Source organism: Hevea brasiliensis, chromosome 16 (genome assembly GCF_030052815.1).
Source record: "Hevea brasiliensis isolate MT/VB/25A 57/8 chromosome 16, ASM3005281v1, whole genome shotgun sequence".
Lineage (NCBI taxonomy): Eukaryota > Viridiplantae > Streptophyta > Magnoliopsida > Malpighiales > Euphorbiaceae > Hevea > Hevea brasiliensis.
In genome coordinates, this window is record NC_079508.1 from 37,140,907 (window position 1) to 37,165,208 (window position 24,302).

The 24,302-nt window shown below is 33.9% G+C and overlaps 2 protein-coding genes and 2 pseudogenes across 2 annotated transcripts; 1 reads left to right on the forward strand and 3 right to left on the reverse strand.

The window, feature by feature from the left end:
* The first annotated feature begins 647 nt into the window (after window positions 1–647).
* LOC131174432 (zinc finger CCCH domain-containing protein 62-like) lies at window positions 648–1,543 on the forward strand. The gene is made up of 2 exons (XM_058137721.1): window positions 648–809; window positions 963–1,543. The coding sequence occupies exons 1-2, from the start codon at window positions 708–710 to the stop codon at window positions 1,203–1,205; spliced, it is 345 nt and encodes a 114-aa protein (XP_057993704.1). The 5' UTR covers window positions 648–707; the 3' UTR covers window positions 1,206–1,543.
* A 126-nt stretch (window positions 1,544–1,669) lies between these two features.
* LOC131174604 (zinc finger CCCH domain-containing protein 63-like) lies at window positions 1,670–3,030 on the reverse strand. Its single transcript, XM_058138359.1, has 4 exons — window positions 2,572–3,030; window positions 2,205–2,276; window positions 1,919–2,062; window positions 1,670–1,750 (listed from the first exon to the last, which is right to left on the reverse strand). The coding sequence occupies exons 1-4, from the start codon at window positions 3,028–3,030 to the stop codon at window positions 1,670–1,672; spliced, it is 756 nt and encodes a 251-aa protein (XP_057994342.1).
* Window positions 3,031–14,436: 11,406 nt separating this feature from the next.
* On the reverse strand, window positions 14,437–21,157 carry LOC131174433 (uncharacterized; annotated as a pseudogene).
* Window positions 21,158–21,853: 696 nt separating this feature from the next.
* On the reverse strand, window positions 21,854–24,002 carry LOC110665613 (zinc finger CCCH domain-containing protein 63-like; annotated as a pseudogene).
* Window positions 24,003–24,302: the final 300 nt, after the last annotated feature.

Here is a 24,302-nt window from a genome sequence, read left to right on the forward strand (position 1 = left end):
AAATAAACAAAAATTAAGTTATTTTCAACATTTTTATTTTTATTTTTTGCATAATAAAAAGTTTTGATGAAGAGAGACTCTTTATTTTAGGGTTAAGATATATCATCAATAGCTCACTTAGTAAAAAATATAATTAATTAAGCTTAAACTTTCAACTTAATGGGAGCATTGATTATGTCTTATTAATTAATAAATTTTCATTGGCTTAAATAATTATTTATCAACTATTAATATTTAATTATTAACTATGCAACTGCGCGTTCATATACAGGGGCAGAGAGAAGGAGGGGCTAGTGAGACATGACCCCAACTCTCTTGAAAAATTCTTATGTATATATCTACATAATTTTAATTTTCTTTTAAATTATAATTATTGACCTAAATAATTTTTTTTTCTTTATTATAATATAGCCAATGTGAATTATATGATTATTTTTAATTTTTCTTCATATGTTTAATAAATTTTTATAAAATAGACATCTACAATTTTTTTAAATTTATTTATAATCCATTATATTATTTTTTTATTAAATAATTATTTTTTTATTAAATAACATTGATTCCTTCAAAATATATAAATAATAAGTACATTGGAGGAGGACCTGCGCACAACAATGTTGTTTGTGGATACTGGATGGTGGGAAAGTGTAATAGGAACCCCTGTAGGTTCATGCACAGAGAATTGCCACCTCTTTTGTAATAACTGAATGTCAGACAAATGTGATAAAGGAGATGGATGCCAGTTCTTGCATTCATGGTTTTATGGGGATTGGTTTTCGACATTTGCAAAGCTCAAGGGGCACATACAGGTGATCATTTTGTTGAATTTTTCTAGTAATCCATTCATGTTTTATATAATCTGTGTTTTCTTTTGCATGCAAACAATTTTATGCGCACGAGGAGTTATTGTGTAAACTTATGGATAAATGTTTGATTTTCATTGATGACTTTTTGTATGATAGGCTGTCTCTGGGATTGCTCTTCCATCAAAATCCGACAAGCTTTTCTCGGGTAGTAGTGATGGAGCAGTACATGTTTGGGACTACAATACTGGTCAATCAACAAGCGTGATAAATCTTGATGTCAAAATGAGGACTTTAATCAGTGAAGGCCCCTGGATATTTGTAGGCTTGCCAAATATTGTTAAGGTTAGTTTACATCTGACTTGTAGTGCTTCATCTAGCTTGGTTAGTTTCTGCTTATGAGCTTATGGCCATTTTGTGTGTGATCTTTCAGGAATAGAACATTGAGACAGCTGCTGAATTTAATCTCGATGGGCCAGTTGGGCAAGTTAATGTTATACCTATAGCTGATGTTATTGATATGCTTTTTGCGAGGGCACAGGTAATTGCATCTATAATTTTTTAAGTTGTTGACTTGTTTACCAGTGGATATAATAAGCTTCTAATTATTGATGCCCGATTTTGTGGAAATTTTGAGATGATGCATTAGGCTTTTGCCACATTATTATTGTTTATTGTTCTTAAATTTAAGGGTGAGGTACTGATGTAGCGTAAGTTTTTTGTGTGCTCATACCTATGATTTGGGAAGCTGCTCTCCCATTGATGGCATTGTGTTCAATTGTTATGCTGTGAATCTTTCTTCTACGTGAATTTTTTTTTTATCATCACCATAAATATGATATGGAAAAAAAAAAAAAAAGAAAGATTCACGGCATAAGAATTGAACATGATGCCATCAATGGGAGAGCAGCTTCCAAAAATAGGAATGGGCACACAAGAAGCTTGTGCTACATCAGTACCTCACCCTCACATTTAAGAACAATAAACAGTAATAATGTGGCAAAAACCTAATGCATCATCTCAAAATTTCTACAAAATCGAGCATCAATAATTAGAAGCTTATTGTATCCACCAGTAAACATGTCAACAACTTAAAAAATTATAGATGCAATTACCTGTGCCCCCGCAAAAAGCATATCAACAACATCAACTACAGCTATAGCATTAACTTGCCCAACTGGCCCATCGAGATTAAATTCAGCAGCTGTCTCAATGTTCCATGCCCACACACAAAATGGCCATAACCACATGAGCAGAAACTAACCAAGTTAGATGAAGCTCTACAAGTCAAATGTAAACTAACGTTAACAATATTTAGCAAGCCTACAAATATCCAGGGGCCTTTACTGATTAAAGCCCCAATTTTGACACTAAGATTTATCACTCTTGTTGATAGCAAACATGTACTGTTCCATCACTACTACCCGAGAAAAGCTTGTCAGATCTTGATGGAAGAGCAATCCCAGAGACAGCCTATCATACAAAAAGTCACCAATGAAAATCAAACATTTATCCATAAGTTTACAGAATAACTCCTGCGCATAATATTGTTTGCATGCAAAAGAAAACACAGATTATATAAAACATGAATGGATTACTAGAAAGTCAAAGGAAAATTCAACAAGATGATCACTGTATGTGCCCCTTGAGCTTTGCCAATGTCGAAAACCAATCCCCATAAAACCATGAATGCAAGAACTGACACCCATCTCCTTTATCACATTTGTCTGACATCCAGTTCTCACATGCCTCTTTTGAGGACTCTAACAGTTTTATCTTCAGAAGCATTGCCTTCAACAACCAGAACTGATGAATTAGAGGATGGTTTTATCTTCTCAAAATTCATTGCCTTAGTGCCAGAACTGGAGCTCTCAAGAGTGCATTCATATTCAGACCCACCACCTCCACTATTTGAAGCCAAAGAATTCCCAGGATTGGGGCGTTTCCTAGGTGGATCCTTAATAACATGATTGGTGCTATTCTGAGCAGTTTTTACTTCAGATCCATCACTCAATGCCAATGAATTTTTGAGGCCATGGCTAGGGCTCCTAATCGATTGTTCCTTTGGTAAAAGATTGGGTTGCTCAGATGTTCTTCGATAAACATTAGGAGGTGGCAATTCTCTGTGCATGAACCTACAGGGGTTCCTATTACACTTTCCGACAAACAACATTGTTGCGCGTAGGTCCTCCTCCAAGTCGTGAATGAATGGTCGCAATCTTCGCATCCATGCTAGAAAGACAAAACACAATAGTAGGATGAACAGACGATACCATATAACTGATATATCAAACGATATCCACATTCTCTGCCCAATCTGTTTTCTTTAACACCACGGAAACGATGAATGCTAAAACCTTAACCGGAGCCAGATAAAGCATATCAAGACAACATATCAGTCGAATCCATTATATGAAAATCCATCAGTTGCCGCAATCAAAGAACAAAACCATAACTAGATAAAAGCAAGAATCTTGATTTCCATTAGCCTATCCTCCAAAGAAAGGCAACCAAAATAAAAGGAAATCTAAAAGAAAACCTAGAAATCCACAAAGGACAAACAAATAAAATGCAATTTTGCATCATCGATGATTTCTTGGAGATCATATCTTGCGTGCGATTAAGAATCAAACACTGTATGCAAAGAAAGAAGGGAGAAGAAGTTTTTAGTCTTGTGTTGATGTATTGGCGATCACGACAGGCGTAAAGCAAGAATTGAAAAGCAGAGGATCTTGAGCTTGGAGCAATCGGTGATAATAAAAGACTGCGTTGGTAAGTATTTAAAATTAATTATACTATTTATGTTATTAATTATATGCGCTTGTCTTTATTCGTCCGGATAGCCCATATTAAACGATCTGCTGCCTAAGCCCAGCCCACCATCTGCATCTGCTATATGTTTTTTTCTTATCTTTCTCATGCATCCAGCGCCTCATGCCCTATTCCATCTAGCTCCTAGCTCGAAGTCGACTGGTCTTGCCTGCTCCTCCTCTATTGTGTCTGATCGACGTTGTTTCCTGCTCTTCTCTTCTTCTCCTCGATTCAAGGTGAGGCTAAGGCTTTTTTCCCCTCATTGTCGATTTTTAAATCTTGCCTCTTCATTCTCGTCTGAATCGTCTTCTCCAGCTCTCCTACCTGAGGAGATTAAATTTCTTTGTTTTTTTTTTCAGCTTTTATAGCTCCCAAAACTGCTGCTAGTGCTAGTGTGCTTCGCCGCCATTGCCTCTTGTGTTAAGCTGAGTTTTTGGAGCTACCAATATCGTGAAGTTCCTAGAGTTTTATGTGGCTAAAGCTGATCGCGACTTCAATTTTGAGAACACTTCAATTTCAAAATTGTTAGTGCAGGACTCCTAATGAAATGTATCAGCAATCTAGAACAAAAAAAAGAAGTTGATATTTATCTTGTGAACGTATTTTTATTGTCACCACAACATATTGTAATCCAATGATTTGACACTGTTTCTAATTAATATAGCCAATATCAATCTGAACCTATTCTAGCTAGGGGGTGAGCATTCTATTTAAATCGAACCGAATTGAATTAAATTATAAAAATCAAATAAAAAATTTCAAAAACTGAATCAAACCGAAATAAATGAAAAATCGAATCGAATCACTCTATTTCGGTTTGATTTGATTCAAACTTATTAGTTTTGATTTTTTATTATTTTTTAATTTAGATTTGATTTTTACGTTATTTGATCTGATTTTGACCTTGATTTAAATCTAATAATTATTAATCAATGAAATTAAATAATTTATATATATAAAATTACATATAATTCTTAAATTCCCCATAAAAATAAATCAAATAAAAAATTAATAAAAGTATTCGATTCGGTTTAACCGATTTTTTTCTCTTCGAAACTGAATCGAACTGAAATAACTAAAATTTTTATAATGCAAAACCGAACCGAATTACTGAATTGAAGCGGTTCGGTTCGGTTTTGTGCCAAGCCAGTCAATGTTGTTGGGAAAACTCTGCACAAGTGATAATCAAGAAACCGTAATTGACACTAGAAATGTCAATTCGGGAAATAATTAAAAGTTTATTGAAGCGTAATTGACACTAAAAATGTCAAAGAAAATTAATAAATTAGTATAAAAAAATGAAAAATCAAGAAATCGACAAAAATCGGTGTTACCGCAAAATCGGGAATACAACCCGAAGAGGGGCATTTTGGTCATTTGACACCTAGAGTTGCATTTCGACCTCAATGTCCATTAAAAATGAGTGATAGTATACTTTGAAAATGTCATGAAAATTAAAATGGTTGTACATAATTTAAATGATGAAAGAAATGGGATATAAATTAAATAATTAAACTTTAACCTATAAAATGAATTAACTAAACGTTAGTGGAGGATTAATGGGAGATATTTCCACTTAAGTGGACAGCCACACACTTCAGCATATTCATCTTCAACCTTTGGATCAACCGGCCGAAATTAGAGCTTCCAAATCCTCCATGGCCGAATCTCCTACAAGCTCCATGCAATCCACTTTAAGCCATCTTCTCCACTAAATTCTTTCATTAAAGTTGTTCACAACATCACAAGGAAGAGATTGATGGTAATTTGAAGGGAATTAGTTGAGGTTTGATCAAGCTCCATAAAAAGGTTAGTGCTAGTTTCTTTAAGTTTCCTTAAGTAAAAGTTGTGTTAAGCTTGAGACAAGTTAAATGGTTAAGAAATTTTGAGGAAATGCTTGAGTTTTGGTACACCATAAATTCGGCAGTCATGGTGATGAAAGAGGTTTGAATTATTCTCACATGAAATTAGTGGGAATTGACGTTGAATGAAGTGATTAGAAATATTAACAAGTTAATTGTATGTGTATATTAATGTTAGTGTTGAATTTAGCTGTTTTAAAGGGGAATTGAATACCTTAGTAAACTGCCATGGTTGGCAGCTTGTAAACTCTTGAATTTGTATGTGAATTGATGAAAATTATTGATGAAATATGATAGTGGAATTGGGGGCAGTATGTGTGTATTGGTTATTAAAGTGCATGTGAAAATTTGGTGAGTATGTATATTGAATTTGAGTGTGTGTATCCGGTCATTTCTTGTTTGGCTCGTTGAGTCTCTGTTTAGGTTTGCCACATTGGAAATATTTCTTGCTTTGACTATCCACACTGGAAATATCTTTGACTTTTTGACTTTATTCTAGGAGGGTAGTATCGGATATATAAAAATTTATGATATACATGAAAATATTTTATCTTTAAACTCTATTAGATAGCAAAAAAAAAAAAAAAAACTCTTAATGTGTAATCATCATTTTAATATTTTAAAATAATCGTAAAATGTCTTGATTATTAAAATTTATTTTTTAAAATTATTTTTTTATTTACAATTCTTTAAAATTTTAAATATTAAAAATTTTATAGGGAGAGAGAGGATGAAATATATGACTCCATTAAATAAAAATTTTAAAAACTAATTGTACTTATTGTTTATATATTTTGAAGGAATCAATGTTATTTAATAAAAAAAATAATTATTTAATAAAAAATAATACAATGGAGTATAAATAAATTAAAAAAAAAATTGTAGATGTCAATTTTATAAAAATTTATTGAACATATGATGAAAAATTAAAAATAATCATATAATTCACATCGGCTATATTATAATAAAGCAAAAAAAAAATTTATTTAGGTCAATAACTAAAATTTAAAAGAAAATTAAAATTACGTAGATATATACATAAGAATTTTTCAAGAGAGTTGGGATCATGGCCCACTAGCCCCTCCTTCTCTCAGCCCCTATATATGGACGCGCGGTTACATATTTAATAATTAAATATTAATAGTTGATAAATAATTATTAAAGCCAATGAAAATTTATTAATTAATAAGACATAATCAATGCTCCCATTAAGTTAAAATTTTAAGCTTTATTAATTATTTTTTTTACTAAGGGATCTATTGATGATATATCTTAACACTAAAATAAAGAGTCTCTCCTCATCTAAACTTTTTATTATACAAAAAAAAAAAAAATTAAAATATTGAAAATAACATAATTTTTGTTTATTTTTAAAATATAGAGAATGAATAAGTCTTAAATTTTATTCTCTTTATTTATTTATTTTAAGATTAATTAGTTTTTAAACACAGGAAAAAGGATCATCCAGACTAATTCTAGTGATGAATATTGAGGTGATATTTTATTTGAAGAACTCGATGGAAAATTATAATTTTGTGGTCATTCAAGTGGACAATTCAAAGAGTCTGATCAATAATAAGAATTTATTTATATTGATTTTTTTATGAGAATTGGTTTTAAACTTAAAACAAATCTAAGTTAAAATTGACCAGATTATACAAGAAATGATTTAATCAAGGCTGTTTATATTAAAATTACTTGATTATCCCTAAAAACTCTTTTTTTTTTTAAACTGCATACTAAATACATTTACAATGCTCATTGGGCATCTAAACAGAGAATGGACCCATAACTCCCTCCGGTGAAAGAATCATAATCACTAATTCCTTCTCTCCTTCTATCTTCTCTGTAAATATAATTTAAGGACGACAATGGATAAGGTATTTACATGTATTCATTCATTAAATCCTAACAAGATGAATTTTGGTAGTATATGATCGAGTTTAAAATTTGTGTCAGTTGGAGTTTTTTGTTAGTTGAATCAAAAAAATTAATTGAATATAAAAAATATATTTTTATATATTATATTTTAAATAAATAAAATTTAAATATTTTATAAAAATATTAAATTAATGTAAATTATTAATTAAAATATATAAAATTAAATAGATTTAAAAGTAATAATAATTGAATTTGGGTCAAATTGAGGTATTTGAAAATAAATTTTAATTGAATTTTTGGGATATGTTTAGAATATATTAATCAGCTTCAGATTTAAATAGGATAATTTTCGCGGATAGCTACCCATTGCCTTCCCCAAGTATAATCATTCATCTTCATAATTTATTTTTTTGAAACATCCATTGATCTGTTGGATTTCATTTTTTAGTTGCCTAAAACTGGACGGGAAATGCATAAGAATTTTTCAGATGGTAAAATATTGGCCAGAATTACTAAAATGTCCATTGTTAGAAGCCCAATATTTATATGAGAATAAGTTGTATAATACAACTAAGCAGATGCTAATTATTATATATATACATATTTATAGAAAATAAAAATATCATCAAAAATTAAACTATAAATTTTTTTTATCAATTAAAAATTTATTATAAAAATTTCTATAATTAATGTGAATATTACAATATTATAGTTTTAATTATTGTATAAATTTATTATATAAATTATATAATTCAAAAAATAAAAAAAAATTGATATTAAAATATTATACAAATTCTTACATAAAATTCATAAATTCAAAAGTAAAAAAAAATAAATATAAACACCAAATAGATAGATTATATGTTATAATTGCATAAGATTTAAAAAAAAATAATCATTAAAATTAAAGGGACAAAAAATTAGAGATTTGTAAAAAAATTAAGTAAATATATTAATTGTTAAGACCACTAATTTTATCTACTTTTATATATGTAAGTAGAATAAAATTTTAATTTAAATAAAATAAAAGGAAAAAAAGCTAAATGAGTAGGAAGATAAAAAAAAAAAATATATATATATTTTAAAAAAAAATCTCATCTAATCCTAGGTTATGTAGTAGGAAATTATTAGGCTAGCCTAAATTTAATTTTCAAATAATAATTGCCAATCAAATTTTAATTTGTAGATTTAAAAGTTTGAGTAATTAATTTTTTATTGAATTTTTGTATTTATTTAATGAAAACCAAATAATTTTAATATTTTAATTTAAATCATAATATATAAATTATAAATTATTTGGGTCAATAAAAGATTTGAAAGGTCAATTAACAAAAAATAAAACTTTACTGCACTTATTTATTTTTTTATAAATATTTTTGAAAGATTATTAAAAAATTTTAGGGAACAATCAATAAAAAATTAAAATTAATATACCTATTAAAAAATTTTAAAAAATATTTGAAGGGACCAATAATTAAATTAAACTAAATAAATTATATTTTTTTTAAATGCACATATAATATAAAAGAACAAGAGGACCAAATGAAAATTGTTATTAGTCAATGCAGCATAACCATTCATAAGAACCTTCTAGAGAACCATCCCACAGTTACTCCATCTGCCTCGAATTTCAAGGCAATCCTATCTTCGATAAAATTATATGCATAAATGTTGGAATATGAGGTTACGAAAATTGTCTTATTACAACTTGCACCTTGTATTTCTTTATAACACCCCAAATTTTTAAATTTATTATTTTGTGAGTAAATATTAATATTTCATTTTATTTAAATTTTAGGAAATTATTTGAAATTTTTCGGATTTTAGAAATCGGGTTCGATTTTTCGAAAATATAAAACTTTAATGATTTTTAAAAATTAATTTAAAGACCACGTAGTAAAACTAAAAATATATTTGGACTCTACGAATTTTTCTGAGTTTTCTAGAATTTTTTTCTAAAATTTTGAGCCTCGTTTTCGACCCCAAGGCAGAGTAAAAATATAAAAATTTTTTATCCTGAATCGGACTGGCCGAATCAAACCAGACCAGATCAGACCGATCGAATCGGACCGGCCTTTTCTTTTCTTTTTCCTTCCTTCCCGGTGTGTTCCCGTCTCTCTCCCTCTCTCTCTTGTTTTCTCTCTCCTCCCTCGTCCCCACGCCACGCAGCTGCCACCCAGCCTTACCCACCTCGCCGGCACGCCACCCCAGTGCCTCCCCACGGCCGACCGGCGCTCCAAAATGCGCGCGAACTCCTCGCCTGTGCGCGCGCGATGCCTCACCTTCCCGGCCAAAATTCGGCCGATCCGGCTACCAATCGGATCGGGTCTTATGTCAAACTTCATCTACACCTCGAAAGCTTCCCATAGACACTAAGAACACCAAAATCCATCGAGCGGTTTGCCCAATTTTTGTCCGGGAAGTTTTAGCCCATTTCGACTTTTGGGCTAGATTTCTCGCAAACCGTGAACCCTACGAGAAAATCGAGAGTACCAGAGCGCTCCACTCGTCGAGAGCTTCGCGGCAATATAAATTTCAAAATTTTATGATACCGTTTTTTAATGGTCCCATGAAACTTCATAGTATTTTTCTGAGCACTAAATGAGCTTAGAAAATTTCGTAAAAATTTTGTACTAACCCTCGTGTTATGGGCTTCGTGTAGGTACCTTTAATTCGCGAAAATTCAACGGTCGCCCGAGTTTGTAAATATTCAACGAACAGACAGACAGGCTACCGAAAAAGTCTTGGAATTGGATCGAGATTTTAGCTACCCCACCATTGTTAGACGTCCCGAGCGCGTCCCCGAAGTCAAAATCTGCATAAGTAAACCCGAACCTTACTTTTTCGTAATTTTCTAGTGCTTGAATTGGATAAAAAATTCATAAAATATTCATGGTAGCTCAGAAAATTATAATTCCTTTTGCATTAGCTTAGTAATGATGCTAAGGACCGCGGGGCAAAGTTTTAGAATTTTTAGAACTCATTTGGGTAGTTTTTTGCATAATAGTTAAATTATGAGGACTAAACTGTAATTTTACGTATTGTGATTGATGACTATTTGGATGGGCCTAGGAGGGGCTGTGTGATGTGATTGAGTTATAGGTGTATGGTTTGTGGATATAGAAGTGCGTTTTAAGCCCTTTTGCAGGTTGGGTAGGTCCTAGGTATAGGGGAGACTCTGCCAGATTTTCGGCACGACTTAGGACATCTTTGATCTTTATCTTAGCTTGTATTGAGTCAAATATACTAAATAATTGTAATAAAAATTGTTAGGTGAGCTAGGACAGCCTTCCTCCTCCGCCTAGCCGCCACAGTGACTACGGTTAAGTCTGTGAGTAAAATATTAATTTTAATTGTAATTTCGATATTATTATATGTTCAAACATGCCCATGCATCACTTATATGTATGTATCTATGTAGTTAAACAATAGGCACGTTTTACATTGCATTCATAAATGTTGAAGTGCCATAGATATTGTTGTGATAATTTAGAGCAGTGTGCGTGCGTTGGCGTGCGTGTGGTATAGTATTGGATATGGATAGGACGGGTAGACATGGCTTGAGATCTTCGCTGGGACCCGGTCTTTCGGGGTAGACACGGCTTGAGTTCTTCGCTGGGACCCCGTATTTGGTTTATTAAGTGAAAGTCCGGCTTGAGATCTTCGCTGGCAGAGGTTGGATTTAGAGGGCTGTTTAGGGGATCAGCTCCCATATATGTATTGTTTGACAGTGTTGGGTGTGTGAGTGCTCCAAATTGCTTTTTTGATGTGATTTGTATGAAATTTATGACGATGTTGCATTTCACTCTACAGGGTGCATTAGCTTTAGATAGCTATAGAGATTATGATTAAAATTGATATTTTACTCTCTGAATCGAATGCTCACTCCTGTTCATTATTTTCCTAGGCTACAGGAGGATTATTATTGTGGCTAACCTGCTTTTCTTCTTCGCAGGTCGTCTATTAATGTCTGTAATATTTGTATAATTCTGTTAACTCCTAGAATTTCCGCATGTGTTAGAAATATTTATTTGATTTGAGTCTGTAATATAATTTGCCATGTTGGACCTGTAAACTTATTATATGCATGTATGTTGGACTGGATGAGGGAGCTGAGCTCCCATTTGACTTTATGTTATTATGAGTATGTGGAGGGTGAGCTGAGCTCCCCAATTGATTATATATTGTGTTTACAGGTCCGGTGAGTCAAAAACTCCCCGTTAAAAGGTCCATTTTATGGCCGGACTCTGTCCGGTTGAATTCTTGAAATTGGGCCCAAATGGGCCTTAGAGTTGGGTTGAACAATAGTTAGGCTTACTACGGGCCTCGGGGGCTTTAGGCTGGCCCAGGTCCTAGTGCCGGTCCGGCCCATAGGTTGGGTCATGACATTCTTGCTAGAGTAAAATTTGATGAGAGAAATGCTAGCCACGGTCACTTGAAAATGTGATTGTCTAACAATTTTTTCCTTATTGATGAAAGAGCATTTATTAGATTTTTAGGTAACCTGTTACCTATTATCAAGATAACAAAAAAATTATTAATTTTTTTTCTTTCTTCTAATTAATTATTCTTTTTTCTCTTTAATTAATTACTTTTTTTGACCTCTAATTTATTCATTCTTTTTTTTCTTTAATTGGACCTTTCAAATCTTAATTTAAATTAAATTAATTCTAAAAAATATTATTTGATAGCAAATTAATTCAAAATAATGAAATTCAAAATGAAAAAATGTAGTTAGAAGGAAAGAAGTGTTGCTACTAATAAAGCTCATTTTTATTTTCTACTTTTCCTGTAAATAAAATAATTAAAATATTATTTTTTTTCTTTCTAGTAAATAAAAAAGTTATTCAAGCAATCATATATTGACATGATTTAAATAAAAATTTTTGAAATTGGAGACAAAAAACACTGAAAATAAAATCATTTCTTAAAGCAGAACAAAGCAATCTAATTACATACTCATTCTATATTAACTAAATACATGACTTATGCTCTTAAACAAACTCCACATTAATTTTCAAACCAAACCCAACAAGCTGTTCAAGTAATCTATGTCAACATGATTCCAAAAAAGAAAAAAAAAACATAGATCAACATCTCAATGTTGGTAAGAAAGATGGTAGTAAAAAAATTCAAAAGGGTAACTATCAGGCCCAAAAAAAAAAAAAAACTAATAGATGAAAGACTAGATATCACCATTAGATTTATTAAAAAAAAATGATTGGGAGTATGAAAAGTAACGTTTTGATATCTAAAAAAAAAAATTATTTATCTATTTCATTATTCAACTTTCAATTTACCTACAATGAATTATAGAAAATTCAAACAGATCACAAATTATTGCACTCTATTTAGAATTTTTTTTTCGATGAGTTTCAGTTTTTATAGAAGTTAAGTGGATTAAATATATTTATTAGTAAAAAAAATTAGAGTGCCTAACAAATTTTTGCCTAAATCTACCATCTTCAAAAGATTTAAGATTTGATAGGAGTTTTTTCAAATTACCAACATATATAAATTGTATACAAGTAACTGTTGTTCAACTTTCAATTTACCTACAATGAATTATAGAAAATTCAAATAGATAACAAATTATTGCACTCTATTTAGGATTTTTTTTTCGATGAGTTTCAGTTTTTATAGAAATTAAGTGGATTCAATATATTTATTAGTAAACAAAAATTAGAGTGCCTAACAAATTTTTGCCTAAATCTACCATCTACAAAAGATTTAAGATTCGATAGGAGTTCTTTCAAATTACCAACATATATAAATTGTATACAAATAACTGTTGTTCAACTTTCAATTTACCTACAATGAATTATAGAAAATTCAAAGAGATCACAAATTATTGCACTCCATTTAGGATTTCTTTTTTTAATGAGTTTCAGTTTTTATAGAAATTAAGTGGATTAAATATATTTATTAGTAAAAAAAAATTAGAGTGCCTAACAAATTTTTGCCTAAATCTACCATCTGCAAAAGATTAAAGATTCGATAGGAGTTCTTTTAAATTACCAACATATATAAATTGTATACAAGTAACTGTAAATATACAATAGAGTGCCTAGAATAATCAATTTAAAAAAAAAAAAGAGTGCCCACCAGAATTCATTGAGAGTTCTTTAAAAAAAATTAATTTGTGCCCATAATAATCAATTACAAAAAAGAGAGTATAAATTATATGTATATCTGTTGAAAAGTTCTTTTTCTTGAAGTTCTTATCATTTAGCATTCTTATTATTTAGCAAAAAATTGGCCTCCAAAATAAAAAGTTTTACGGTAAAAGACTGACACAACAGAGGAAAAGTATAAAATATTTTAGGAAAAAAGAAGATGAAACAAAAGAAATGAGAACGACAAAAGGAAAAAAAAAAGTGGAATGACGAGAGGGGGATTTTGTTTTGTCTAAGGCAGGAGGAGAGTGAATAAATTAGAGATTAGGAGAGAGAAAATGATAATTAATTATGGAAAAGATGAAAAAAAAAAACTTGTGATAATAGATAACAAGTTACCTAAAATTTATTAAATACTCTTTCAACTAATAAGAAAAAAATTGTTGGACAGTCACTTTTACAAGTAACTGTAGCTAGCATTCCCCAATTTTATAACGTAGGATTTAATAGCTACTGGCAACTCGGGGTAGTGGCGAATCTTCTAATGATAGGCATTAGGGCCTGGAAAAGGCTGTTCATTCGTAAGACCTGATGGCTAACTCTTCACCCAACCACCCACTGCTGTAAGAAACAGAAATAAAGGCTAATTTTCTTCGTCTTCAGCTACAAATGCCTCCAATTTTCATTGTTTTTTACGGGTCTAAAGTCCTATTCAACTACTTTTCTAGTTAATTTCTCATGGGATTTACTACTACTAAACAAATGAAATGTGAAGTTCGAAGCCTGTAAATAGAAACCCAGAAATATACACTAGAAAGAAGCACCATTTCAAAGAGTTTTCCTTCGGCTGCTCATGATTCGCTTAAATAAAAACCCCAGATCCAAATCATACAATCCATCCACACAAAAAGCCCACTTCAAAGAAAAAGAAAACAACGACCATAGCAAATAAGAAAATGACAATGATAAGAAACTTAGATGCATTCTCAGTCAGCATCATGCAGATACATAGTCTTGGTGTTCGATTGGCAGTCAGAAAAAGACCTAACAGTCAAATATCTAAAGCTAATACTACCCGGATAATAACATATTTGTAATACTTAACTGCACAAGCTCAATATGCATCAGCAGTACAAACTCGCCATCAAGCTATAATTAAATTCTCAGAGCGGTGCAACATATATCAGAGTTGAGTCATATTGAGGGTAAGTGCGCTAGGGAGACAAGGTTTTTCCCATACCCAACTGGTGCACTTCCTGGAGCAGCTCCATATGCACCTGACTGAGGAACCGACTGATCATAACTTGGTTGAGTTGCTGTTGGCTGAGCATAAGCCTGCTGGCCACTTGGTGGTGCACTATAGGTTGCCCCAGGGCCACTGCCATAAGCAGGATCTTGAGACCCTTGATACCCATAACCTGCATTGTTTGAAGCTGGCTGTTCTGGATAACATTGTTGCGAAGATGGGTATAATCCATAACCACTGGTTGGACCTTGCACATAGCCAGTTGACTGTTGTCCACCAGGCCGAGATAACATGGAACTGGCTGGCTACCTTACTGTGGATAGCAGGGGCCAGAAGTAGGCATTGCCTGATTGTTCCCCTCAGCTCCTGATGCAGATCCATTTGAAGGATACGATTGCCCACTTGATGCATAAGGATACTGCTGTTGAGGTGGCACATTTGGACCATATGATTGACTGGATTGAATGGGACCTTGATATGGCATATCACTAGGTTGACTAGGCCTAGGAGGGCCATATGATTGGGGAGGTGGTCCCTGCAATGGCATGCCACATGATGGTTGCTTTCCATACTGCTACTGCGCCCTATAGCCTGGTTGATTACTGGCTTGTCGATATACTGGTTGGGAACTTCCATGTCCATAAGGATGCTGCATTGGAGCATGATTGTCATACTTTGGTTCGTCATATCCATGCCCATAGCCCTGCTGAGAAGGTACTGCCTGGGAGTAAGGAGCTTGATGCCCATAATCTGGACCATGTGGCTGCCCATAATTATAATTTGCCTATGATGGGGAATGGGACATGGCAAGGGTAGGGGACGGGCGAGGAGCATGCCCAGAAACAGGAGTAGAAATTGGGCCAGACGCTGGGTGATCAGATACATGGCCTCCCTGGACACCGTAGTCATAAACTCCACCATGCGGAACTGGCCCCTGCATGGTGGGAGGTCTTTGCTCCCAACCAGAACCAAAGTTACCTTGGGGGCCATTTGTTGGGGAGGATAACCACCATAACTTGGAGGTGGATACTGTGAACTTTGAGAAGGATAAGGTCCTCGGAGATGATAATCGTAAGGATTTGGCTGTGATGAATGAGGGCCTCGTGGACCCCAATTCGATGGACCAGTAGGTCCACGGGGTCGATAGGAATGCTGTTGGTTGAAACTGCCAGAGTAAGGTGATGACCTCACAGTCTACACAAGGCATATGACAAAAATAAAGTTAGTAAGAAGCAATTATCCAATAAAAGGAATTATTAAAAAAATTAAAATAAACAGTATGAGTAAGGCACAGTAGCTACTTAAATTCGCAAAACATGTCTCCTTTTCCAAAGCAAACACCTGGGTAAAACCCTGACAATAATAACACGCAAGGATAAACATTGCTTCAATTATAATATTAACCATCAATATCCTAACAGTTAGCAACTAAACAATGGAAAACACTCTTATAAAATTAAAACTCATGCTAATAACTAACAAAATGAACTGCAGAAACAATCATGTTGAACTGCAAAACTGTTGCAAACATTATAATCTCAAGTTCAATTCTGCACTGCCACAATGACCAACACATAATTGCATAAAAGGTAAACTCATAACTGAAAATCCATAAAAGAGAAACATTTAGAATTTCAGGAGGAGCCTTTGAAGTTGAAAATTTATCAGAGTTAATAGGACACCAATGCTTCAAGAGTCAAGATCTTCATAATAACCAAATGACCGTCCTAAATCATTCGTTCATGCTAACTCATCAACACATCACGTTACTCCATTTAGGAAAACTAGCACGTTACAAGGGCAACAAAACATATTCTTGTACTGATCTTAACTTGGTAATTGAGCCTTTATTGCAACTTTGCAGCAGCCCAATACATGTCATAGAACATGTACCACATTCTTCATATGTTCAGCACAGCAATAGATATGAATTAATATATGTATCAATCTGAAAATGACTTCATACACTATGACTTCACCGCGAATTATACTTCTTCCAACAAATGTCTCATTCATAGAAGGGGCACTAAAGAGCACTAAGGTTAATACAATACAGTCTCACTGAATGATTTTTAACTTTCAAGTCTCAAAGCAATCTTACCAACTATTAACATCCAGCAATTGTGAGATTTAATGCCTGATATCTCTCTTCAGTGGATGAAAGTGAATGGTGGTTGTCTATTCCTACACCGAGAAAGCAATGCTGGCCCCATGGGAAAGGCAAAAGCCAAATCTGCATTTTTAAGGTCAACCAATTCGAAATCGGCATTTTCATCATAAATAAATCATGGCAACTGACATCTTGGATTGCATATATGATCTTCCTAAGAGCATTCAAGTGACCTTGGAATGAATCATTCATCAATACCACAACTTCCCACGTATCAACTAATTAGCTCTCATTCCCACAGAAAACTATGACACAACCTTCCTTCAAATAAACAAAAAGGTGCTACACATGCAAACAAAACAAATCATGATCTACAACTGCATGTAGCTTGGCAAAGCCAGAGATATAGACCATCATCTCATTGATCCAGTCAAACAAGATCTGATCTACAACTACATATTTGCATTTCCCCTTCAATTTGCTCTTAAAGATGATGCCAATCATATTAAATATTTAAAAAAAGAGTTGCTTTCTGCATTCACCGCATAAATTATATACCTAACATCATTGTTAAGCAAGCACCACTAAGCTGATCACTTTTATGCCAAATCCACCCTTTTTAACAAAAGTATATTCAATGAGATGCCACTAATCAAAGTAAAACCATGAATAACAAGGTGCTGAAAGCAAAGCACACATTCATAACATGTTGCCAACTTGAAACACTAATGGCGCATGAGTACAGCTCATGAGATCCTACACATGCATTGACCAAGGAATTAAAGAAAATCATATATGGAACATCAAAATTCACCACTCAATCACTAGCAAATATCCAATATCGCATTTTGGATTCTTCAATTCTTAATTTCACATGACTAGAGTGTCTCACAATGGATTAAAACTGATAGCGATAACCATTCAACAAAATTTATCAACATAAAAATTAATTGAAGAATACAATTAGAAACTACTCAAATATTAACCAATATAGCTATCAAATAGATGCAATTACAACTGAAAGGAACTAGGCCTGAATTGTGCGGAAACTAAGAAACGTAAATAACAAACCTGATTCATAACATCCTTTATCATTTCTCTAGCCATCTCAATTTGCTTTCTATCACCAGTCACTCTCACTGTCCTTTCTTTGGAACCATCCCCTTCTGGAAGATGTTGAGGTATCAACTAAATGAAAATAGGCTTGTTAGTTATTTCCTAAGATGAACACTTTCTAAACAATGTTAACGACTACAATCAAGGCCTAGTCTATACAAAAACAAATTTCAATGCAAGGCCAACGACATCAACTACCTGAATGCGTGCTCCCGATTTCGCTTGGATGGGCCTCACGGATTTATCCCTTGGGAGGTTTCATTCCCAAAAGGGCGCTGACCAGGTGAGGAAGACTCCCACATATATGGCCCAAATCTTTTCTTCCCGTTTCCGATGTGGGACACGAAGTTTCCACCCCAGTGCGTAGCTGGTTGAACAAGCATGTCCCAACCCCATCCCTGGGTCATGACAAGCCCACCAGCTTCTGCCTGGTGCGTCCTCGCACCACACACCGTACTAGAGGGAGTCCAGCTCTGATACCAAATGTAACAGCCCGATCCTTCTCCAGTTAGTATTGTCCGCTTTGGCCCATGGGCCTCACGGATTTGTCCCTTGGGAGGTTTCATTCCCAAAAGCGCGCTGACCAGGTGAGGAAGACTCCCACATATATGGCCCAAATCTTTTCTTCCCGTTTCCGATGTGGGACACGAAGTTTCCACCCCAGTGCGTAGCTGGTTGAACAAGCATGTCCCAACCCCATCCCTGGGTCATGACATTAATGGCGTCCCCACCTCTGCCTATGATCAGACCAACCTGGTACAAGGACTGATTATGTAACACCCTAGGCAAATCCCACATCGACAAAACACGGGAGAGATGCTGGGTTCATAAGTTGATAGTTCGTAACCCCTATTGACGCGTTTTAAAACCGTGAGAGCTTCGGCCCAGAGCGGACAATATCACTAGTGGGCCGGGCCGTTACAGATTACGTAAGTATGTTTAAAAAATATCAAATAAGTATTTACTGTAATAACCATGCATCGTCAGCTATAAATGTAACCAACAACCTTCTCATTTGGAACTTGCATCTCAAGTTGTTCTCACACTACACCGGTCTGTGCACTAGGTAGGCCCCTAGCTACAAGGGAGGGGGAACCACAAGCATCAGCCTGTAATAATCATGCTTATGTTAGGGAATGACAGAAAATCAGTATCATAATCTCCAAATCAACTCATAGCATGTTAAAGAAAAGAAAAAGAAAACTGGGAAAAAACACAAGGAAGTTGTACTTAGGAAATAAAATTAATTCAGCTACCTCTGCTATGACAGCATTAATGAGCTTCTCAACCTTCTTTATATTACTTAAAGTCCCTATTTTTTCTACTGGCCTTGTTGTGGATTGAGGATTAGCATCAGCATCCCTTGTGATTTGAATTTTTGCCCCAGAATTATACTGCAGTCTGTAGGTAACGAATAGTATCTCCACCCTTTCCAATAAGAACCCCAACCTGCAAAACAGTATTTACGCAACATATTTGTCAAAGGCTTTCTTGAAAAATAAGTTCCGTAAAGAATCCAATCATCAAAATAGCAAATAGAAACAGCAAAATGGCTGCACTGGGATCACAATAATGTGATTGCCACAATATATTCTGTATACGTTATACAATTGGTTATATATTTTGTTAGCGGCAATATCAATCATTTCTGTTATGCATTGTGGTACAATTACGGCTACCATTTCCTACTCTAAAAATAGTTCAAAGTCAATTGATCCCAGTAAGACTTTACAGCATCACCTTCAAAATCCCTTCTAATAATTCATTTTCTTGAAGACTTTAGTTACCATTTTGGGGCTATTTTAGCGCACCTTATCATTGGGAACCTCCATTTTGCGTGAGGCAGTTTGAGTGTCAGTTACGGGATCCTCGTCCTCCTCAGAATGTTTCTCCGATTCCTCTTTCTTCTCAGCATCATCTGTATTCAAATCCTCAACAGAAGCCTGTTGGGTATTAACAGCGTCATGACCATCTGCAGCGGGTTCTTCTTTACCTGTTGTTTCAGGAACCCCCTCAGATGGAGGAAGAGCAGCGGACTCTGCTTTCTCATTCTCAACCCCTGGCTCTTCATCGCTCTCCTTCAAAACCGTTTTCGCTAGCTAATTACCAACAAAAACTTATTATTAGACCAATTTTCAAGCACTAAAATACAAACCCTTAATTTTCTTTTTGGTCTCTGCTTTTATATTCAGACATCAAATATTCCTTCTTAGATTAGTTCAGATGATATTGTACTTCATCTACAAGAACAAAAAAAAAGACATCGTGCGTGAAACCAACTCAAAAGAACCAGCAAGTAGTGAGCCTCAAATGAAAATAAATGGGAATTCTAATAATGCCATTTTGAAGCAACCAATGGATGGTGAAAGAAAAACCAATAATACAGTAGAATCAAGTGAACTAAATGTGTGACAGCTTGTTACCTGAGGATGACTTTCTATACATACACTCATTCCAAGCTAATTTATTTTTCTGAGTTAGCGTCATAAAACGCTGCCATTTTCTTATTTTTTATTCTTCTTGGTCACAATTTATTCATGATGCCCAACAATGCTCCCTTGCTGAAAAATTCCAGTTGACCAACGCTGCCACATTTGAATTTGGGATTTCCTCAATTTCAATTTTCTTTTTTTTTTTAAGTGTCGTTTTCCCAACTAAATTGAGAAGGGCAAAATGATATTTATGTATAAGAAAAGAGCAATAACAAAGATAAGAGTAATGTGATAACATTTTGATGGAATGGAATCAATCAAATTACCAAAATATCTTAATGCAGCAAAGGATATACTGCACAATTTAACATACGATCCTTTTGAATCATAATGAAGAGTAGGTATTGGGAGTATTCAACAAAGGAAAAAATAAAAACAATATTGACTTCATTGAAAATGAGAGGATGAATAATGGAATTAAGAATATGGGGCCTTAAGATGAATTCTTACATTTGATAACAATAAAGAATATGGGTCATAGGATGACTTCTTAAGGACAATAACATCAATTCCTTATTACACAATATTGCTCAAATGACAAAAATCCAAAAGCCAAGTGAAATGCAAATGTGAATTGAAAAACAAACAAAAAGAATTTAAAACAAACAAAAAATAGTTATTACATAATTTGGACCGCACCCGAAGGCTGCCTACGTACCTCCATCACAAAATGAAGGATCAGGTCCACGTAGTTCTACAATTGCTACAAAAAAAAAATCAACAGAACTCAAACAGGATGACCAAATATTGCAAGACAGGTAGTTACAAAGATATCATGCTATTTCCATAGCTCTTCCATGTGATTCTGTCAACTTCCAAACGTCCAGCGTTCCAATTCCATCACCAATGAAAAAGAGACCTCCAGGACCCGTTTAAATTGTTCTCACTTCGCTTTTCGAAAAAATCCTGCCCCTCTCAATGAATCTAAACAATGAAATAGGATTATATTTTTAGGGCAGTGCCAAAAAAAAAAATCAATTCACCGCACGCTGATTGCTATAGGTCTTTTAGTGTGCACTTACGTTGGCAGTTCGTACAAGTAAACAGTATTGTCACAGCAAGAGCAAAGCAAAATTGGTTTTGCTTCTGCATCAGGCATCCTACAAAGAGCAATAGCGCCCTGTTACAAAGAAACATTAATTTTACAATGGAAATTATTTCATTCCACCATTACTTTGACAATTTCAATCAAATAATAAAATAAAATAACTGTGAAATAGAGTATAAGAAATCAAATAACAAAGATCAATAAACAAATAACAATTGCATTTTTAATAGACGCTTCCACTTCATATATTAAAGCCTAAGACAATTAATAAACAAAATCCTCGTAGCTCAAAGAGAATAGATTGATTTTACTCAAATTTTTAAAACTGAGTACAATTTTTAAAAAAATAAAAGATAGCATACGGAAATTACATCCACCAAGAGAGCTTAAATAAAAATTAGGAACTACATTTCATAGGACCAAATAAACTTAGTCAATCATACCACAATAACTAATGTTCAAACAAATCTAACCCTAAGATCTAAGAAAAAATAAAAGTCTACTTAAAATGCACAAGAATATAAACTTGGAAGTTGGAGATAAATAACTTACATGTTCCTCATTATGTGTGTAAATCACGTCCAAGTTACCCTCTTCAGTAAAAGCCCATGCTTTTATTGTCTTGTCTAATGAACAAGATAGTAGATATTGATCCCAACAAATAAGAGACGTTACAGCATCATTATGACCACTCAATGTATGAACACACTGTAAAGTGTCGAGGTCGCACGCCTAAAAGAAAAATGACAAAAACAAAATTTGGAGGGTGAGAGTAGAATCAAACAACCAAATATATCCTTCCCATGCACATGAAGGGACAAAAGGAAAGCTGATAAAAAAAAAAATTGAACTCTTATGTATTTAGAAATCGGATATGAAAGAAAACATGAAGAATTAATCCAAAAAGAAATAAAATTTCTTCCAAATATCACTCAGATACACTATTGATACAAAAATTTAATTTAAAATAAGCCAAATATATAAGGGTGTAGTGCCTCAAAATAACTTCAGTGAATTAATAGGGCGAAAACAATATACCCTTATCGGATACGTTACAAATAATATGCATGTTGGCTTCAAAAATTCACATAATTACAATGTATTGCCTTAATCCAATTGACTGAGAGTATTGAGTCTCATGTTTTACAAAGTGTAGGGCTATATCAGAGCTATCTTCTACACAAAATCACACACAAAGGAAAAAATAGCAAGGTTACAAGCATTACCCTTATAGTATTGTCCATAGAACCAGAGTATAGCCTATTTCTTCAAATGGTCAAGCATATAACAGCACTGGTGTGACCTTTCATAGATGAGGCCAGTTCAAAAGGATTTGGGTTCTTAGCACTCCCTTTCCAAGCCAAAATGGCACCATCCTGTAAACACCAAAAAGAAAACAATTTGAATTCTTCTTTATTTTTTCTCCATATGATATTCATGGTGATGATAAAAAAAAAAAAAAAAATCATGCAGAAGAAAGATTCACAGCATAACAATTGAACATGATGCCATCAATGGGAGAGCAGCTTCCAAAAATCATAGGAATGGGCACACAAAAAGCTTGTGCTACATCAGTACCTCACCCTTACATTTAAGAACAATAAACAGTAATAATGTGGCAAAAACCTAATGCATCATCTCAAAATTTCCACAAAATAGGGCATCAATAATTAGAAACTTATTGTATCCACCGGTAAACATGTCAACAACTTAAAAAATTATAGATGCAATTACCTGTGCCCCCGCAAAAAGCATATCAACAACATCAGCTACAGCTATAGCATTAACTTGCCCAACTGGCCCATCGAGATTAAATTCAGCAGCTGTCTCAATGTTCCATGCCTAAAAGATCACACACAAAATGGCCATAAGCTTATAATAAGCAGAAACTAACCAAGCTAGATGAAGCACTACAAGTCAGATGTAAGCTAACCTTAACAATATTTGGCAAGCCTACAAATATCCAGGGGCCTTCACTGATTAAAGCCCCAATTTTGATACCAACATTTATCACTCTTGTTGATTGACCAGTATTGCAATCCCAAACATGTACTGTTCCATCGCTACCACTCGAGAAAAGCTTGTCAGATCTTGATGGAAGAGCAATCCCAGAGACAGCCTATCATACAAAAAGTCACCAATGAAAATCAAACATTTATCCATAAGTTTACACAATAACTCCTCCTGCGCATAAAATTGTTTGCATGCAAAAGAAAACACAGATTATATAAAACATGAACGGATTACTAGAAAGTCAAAGAAAAATTCAACAAGATGATCACCTGTACGTGCCCCTTGAGCTTTGCCAATGTCGAAAACCAATCCCCATAAAACCATGAATGCAAGAACTGGCACCCATCTTCTTTATCACATTTGTCTGACATCCAATTCTCACATGCCTTTTTTGAGCACTCAACAGTTTTTTCTTCAGAAGCATTGCCTTCAACAACCGGAACTGATGAATTAGAGGATGGTTTTATCTTCTCCATATTCATTGCCTTAGTGCCAGAACTGGAGCTCTCACGAGTGCATTTATATTCAGACCCACCACCTCCACCTCCACTATTTGAAAATAATTTGTTGACATAGTCTGGTATTATCTTAGTGCCAAATTGACTTGTTCTGGAGATATGATAGGTCTGCATTCTGTTCTTTTGAATCTGAATAGGATGCACTCCACAAATAGACTGATGCTTTGGCTGTCCATTTTTCAATCAAAATGGCGTGCTTTGTTTTAAGGCTGGAGCTAGAAATAACTAAGGCTTTAAGCTAAAAATGGTGGCAAACATATTGTAAGTAGGGATATCAGTTCCCTTG

Coding starts and splice junctions, on each gene's coding strand:
- LOC131174604 (XM_058138359.1), bottom strand. CDS start 3,030: ATGCGAAGATTGCGACCATTCATTCACGACTTGGAGGAGGACCTACGC. Junction 2,277..2,571: donor ATGCTTCTGAAGATAAAACT/GTTAGAGTCCTC, acceptor TTTGTATGATAG/GCTGTCTCTGGGATTGCTCT. Junction 2,063..2,204: donor GTAGTGATGGAACAGTACAT/GTTTGCTATCAA, acceptor TAACTTGGTTAG/TTTCTGCTCATGTGGTTATG.
- LOC131174432 (XM_058137721.1), top strand. CDS start 708: ATGTCAGACAAATGTGATAAAGGAGATGGATGCCAGTTCTTGCATTCA. Junction 810..962: donor AGCTCAAGGGGCACATACAG/GTGATCATTTTG, acceptor TTTGTATGATAG/GCTGTCTCTGGGATTGCTCT.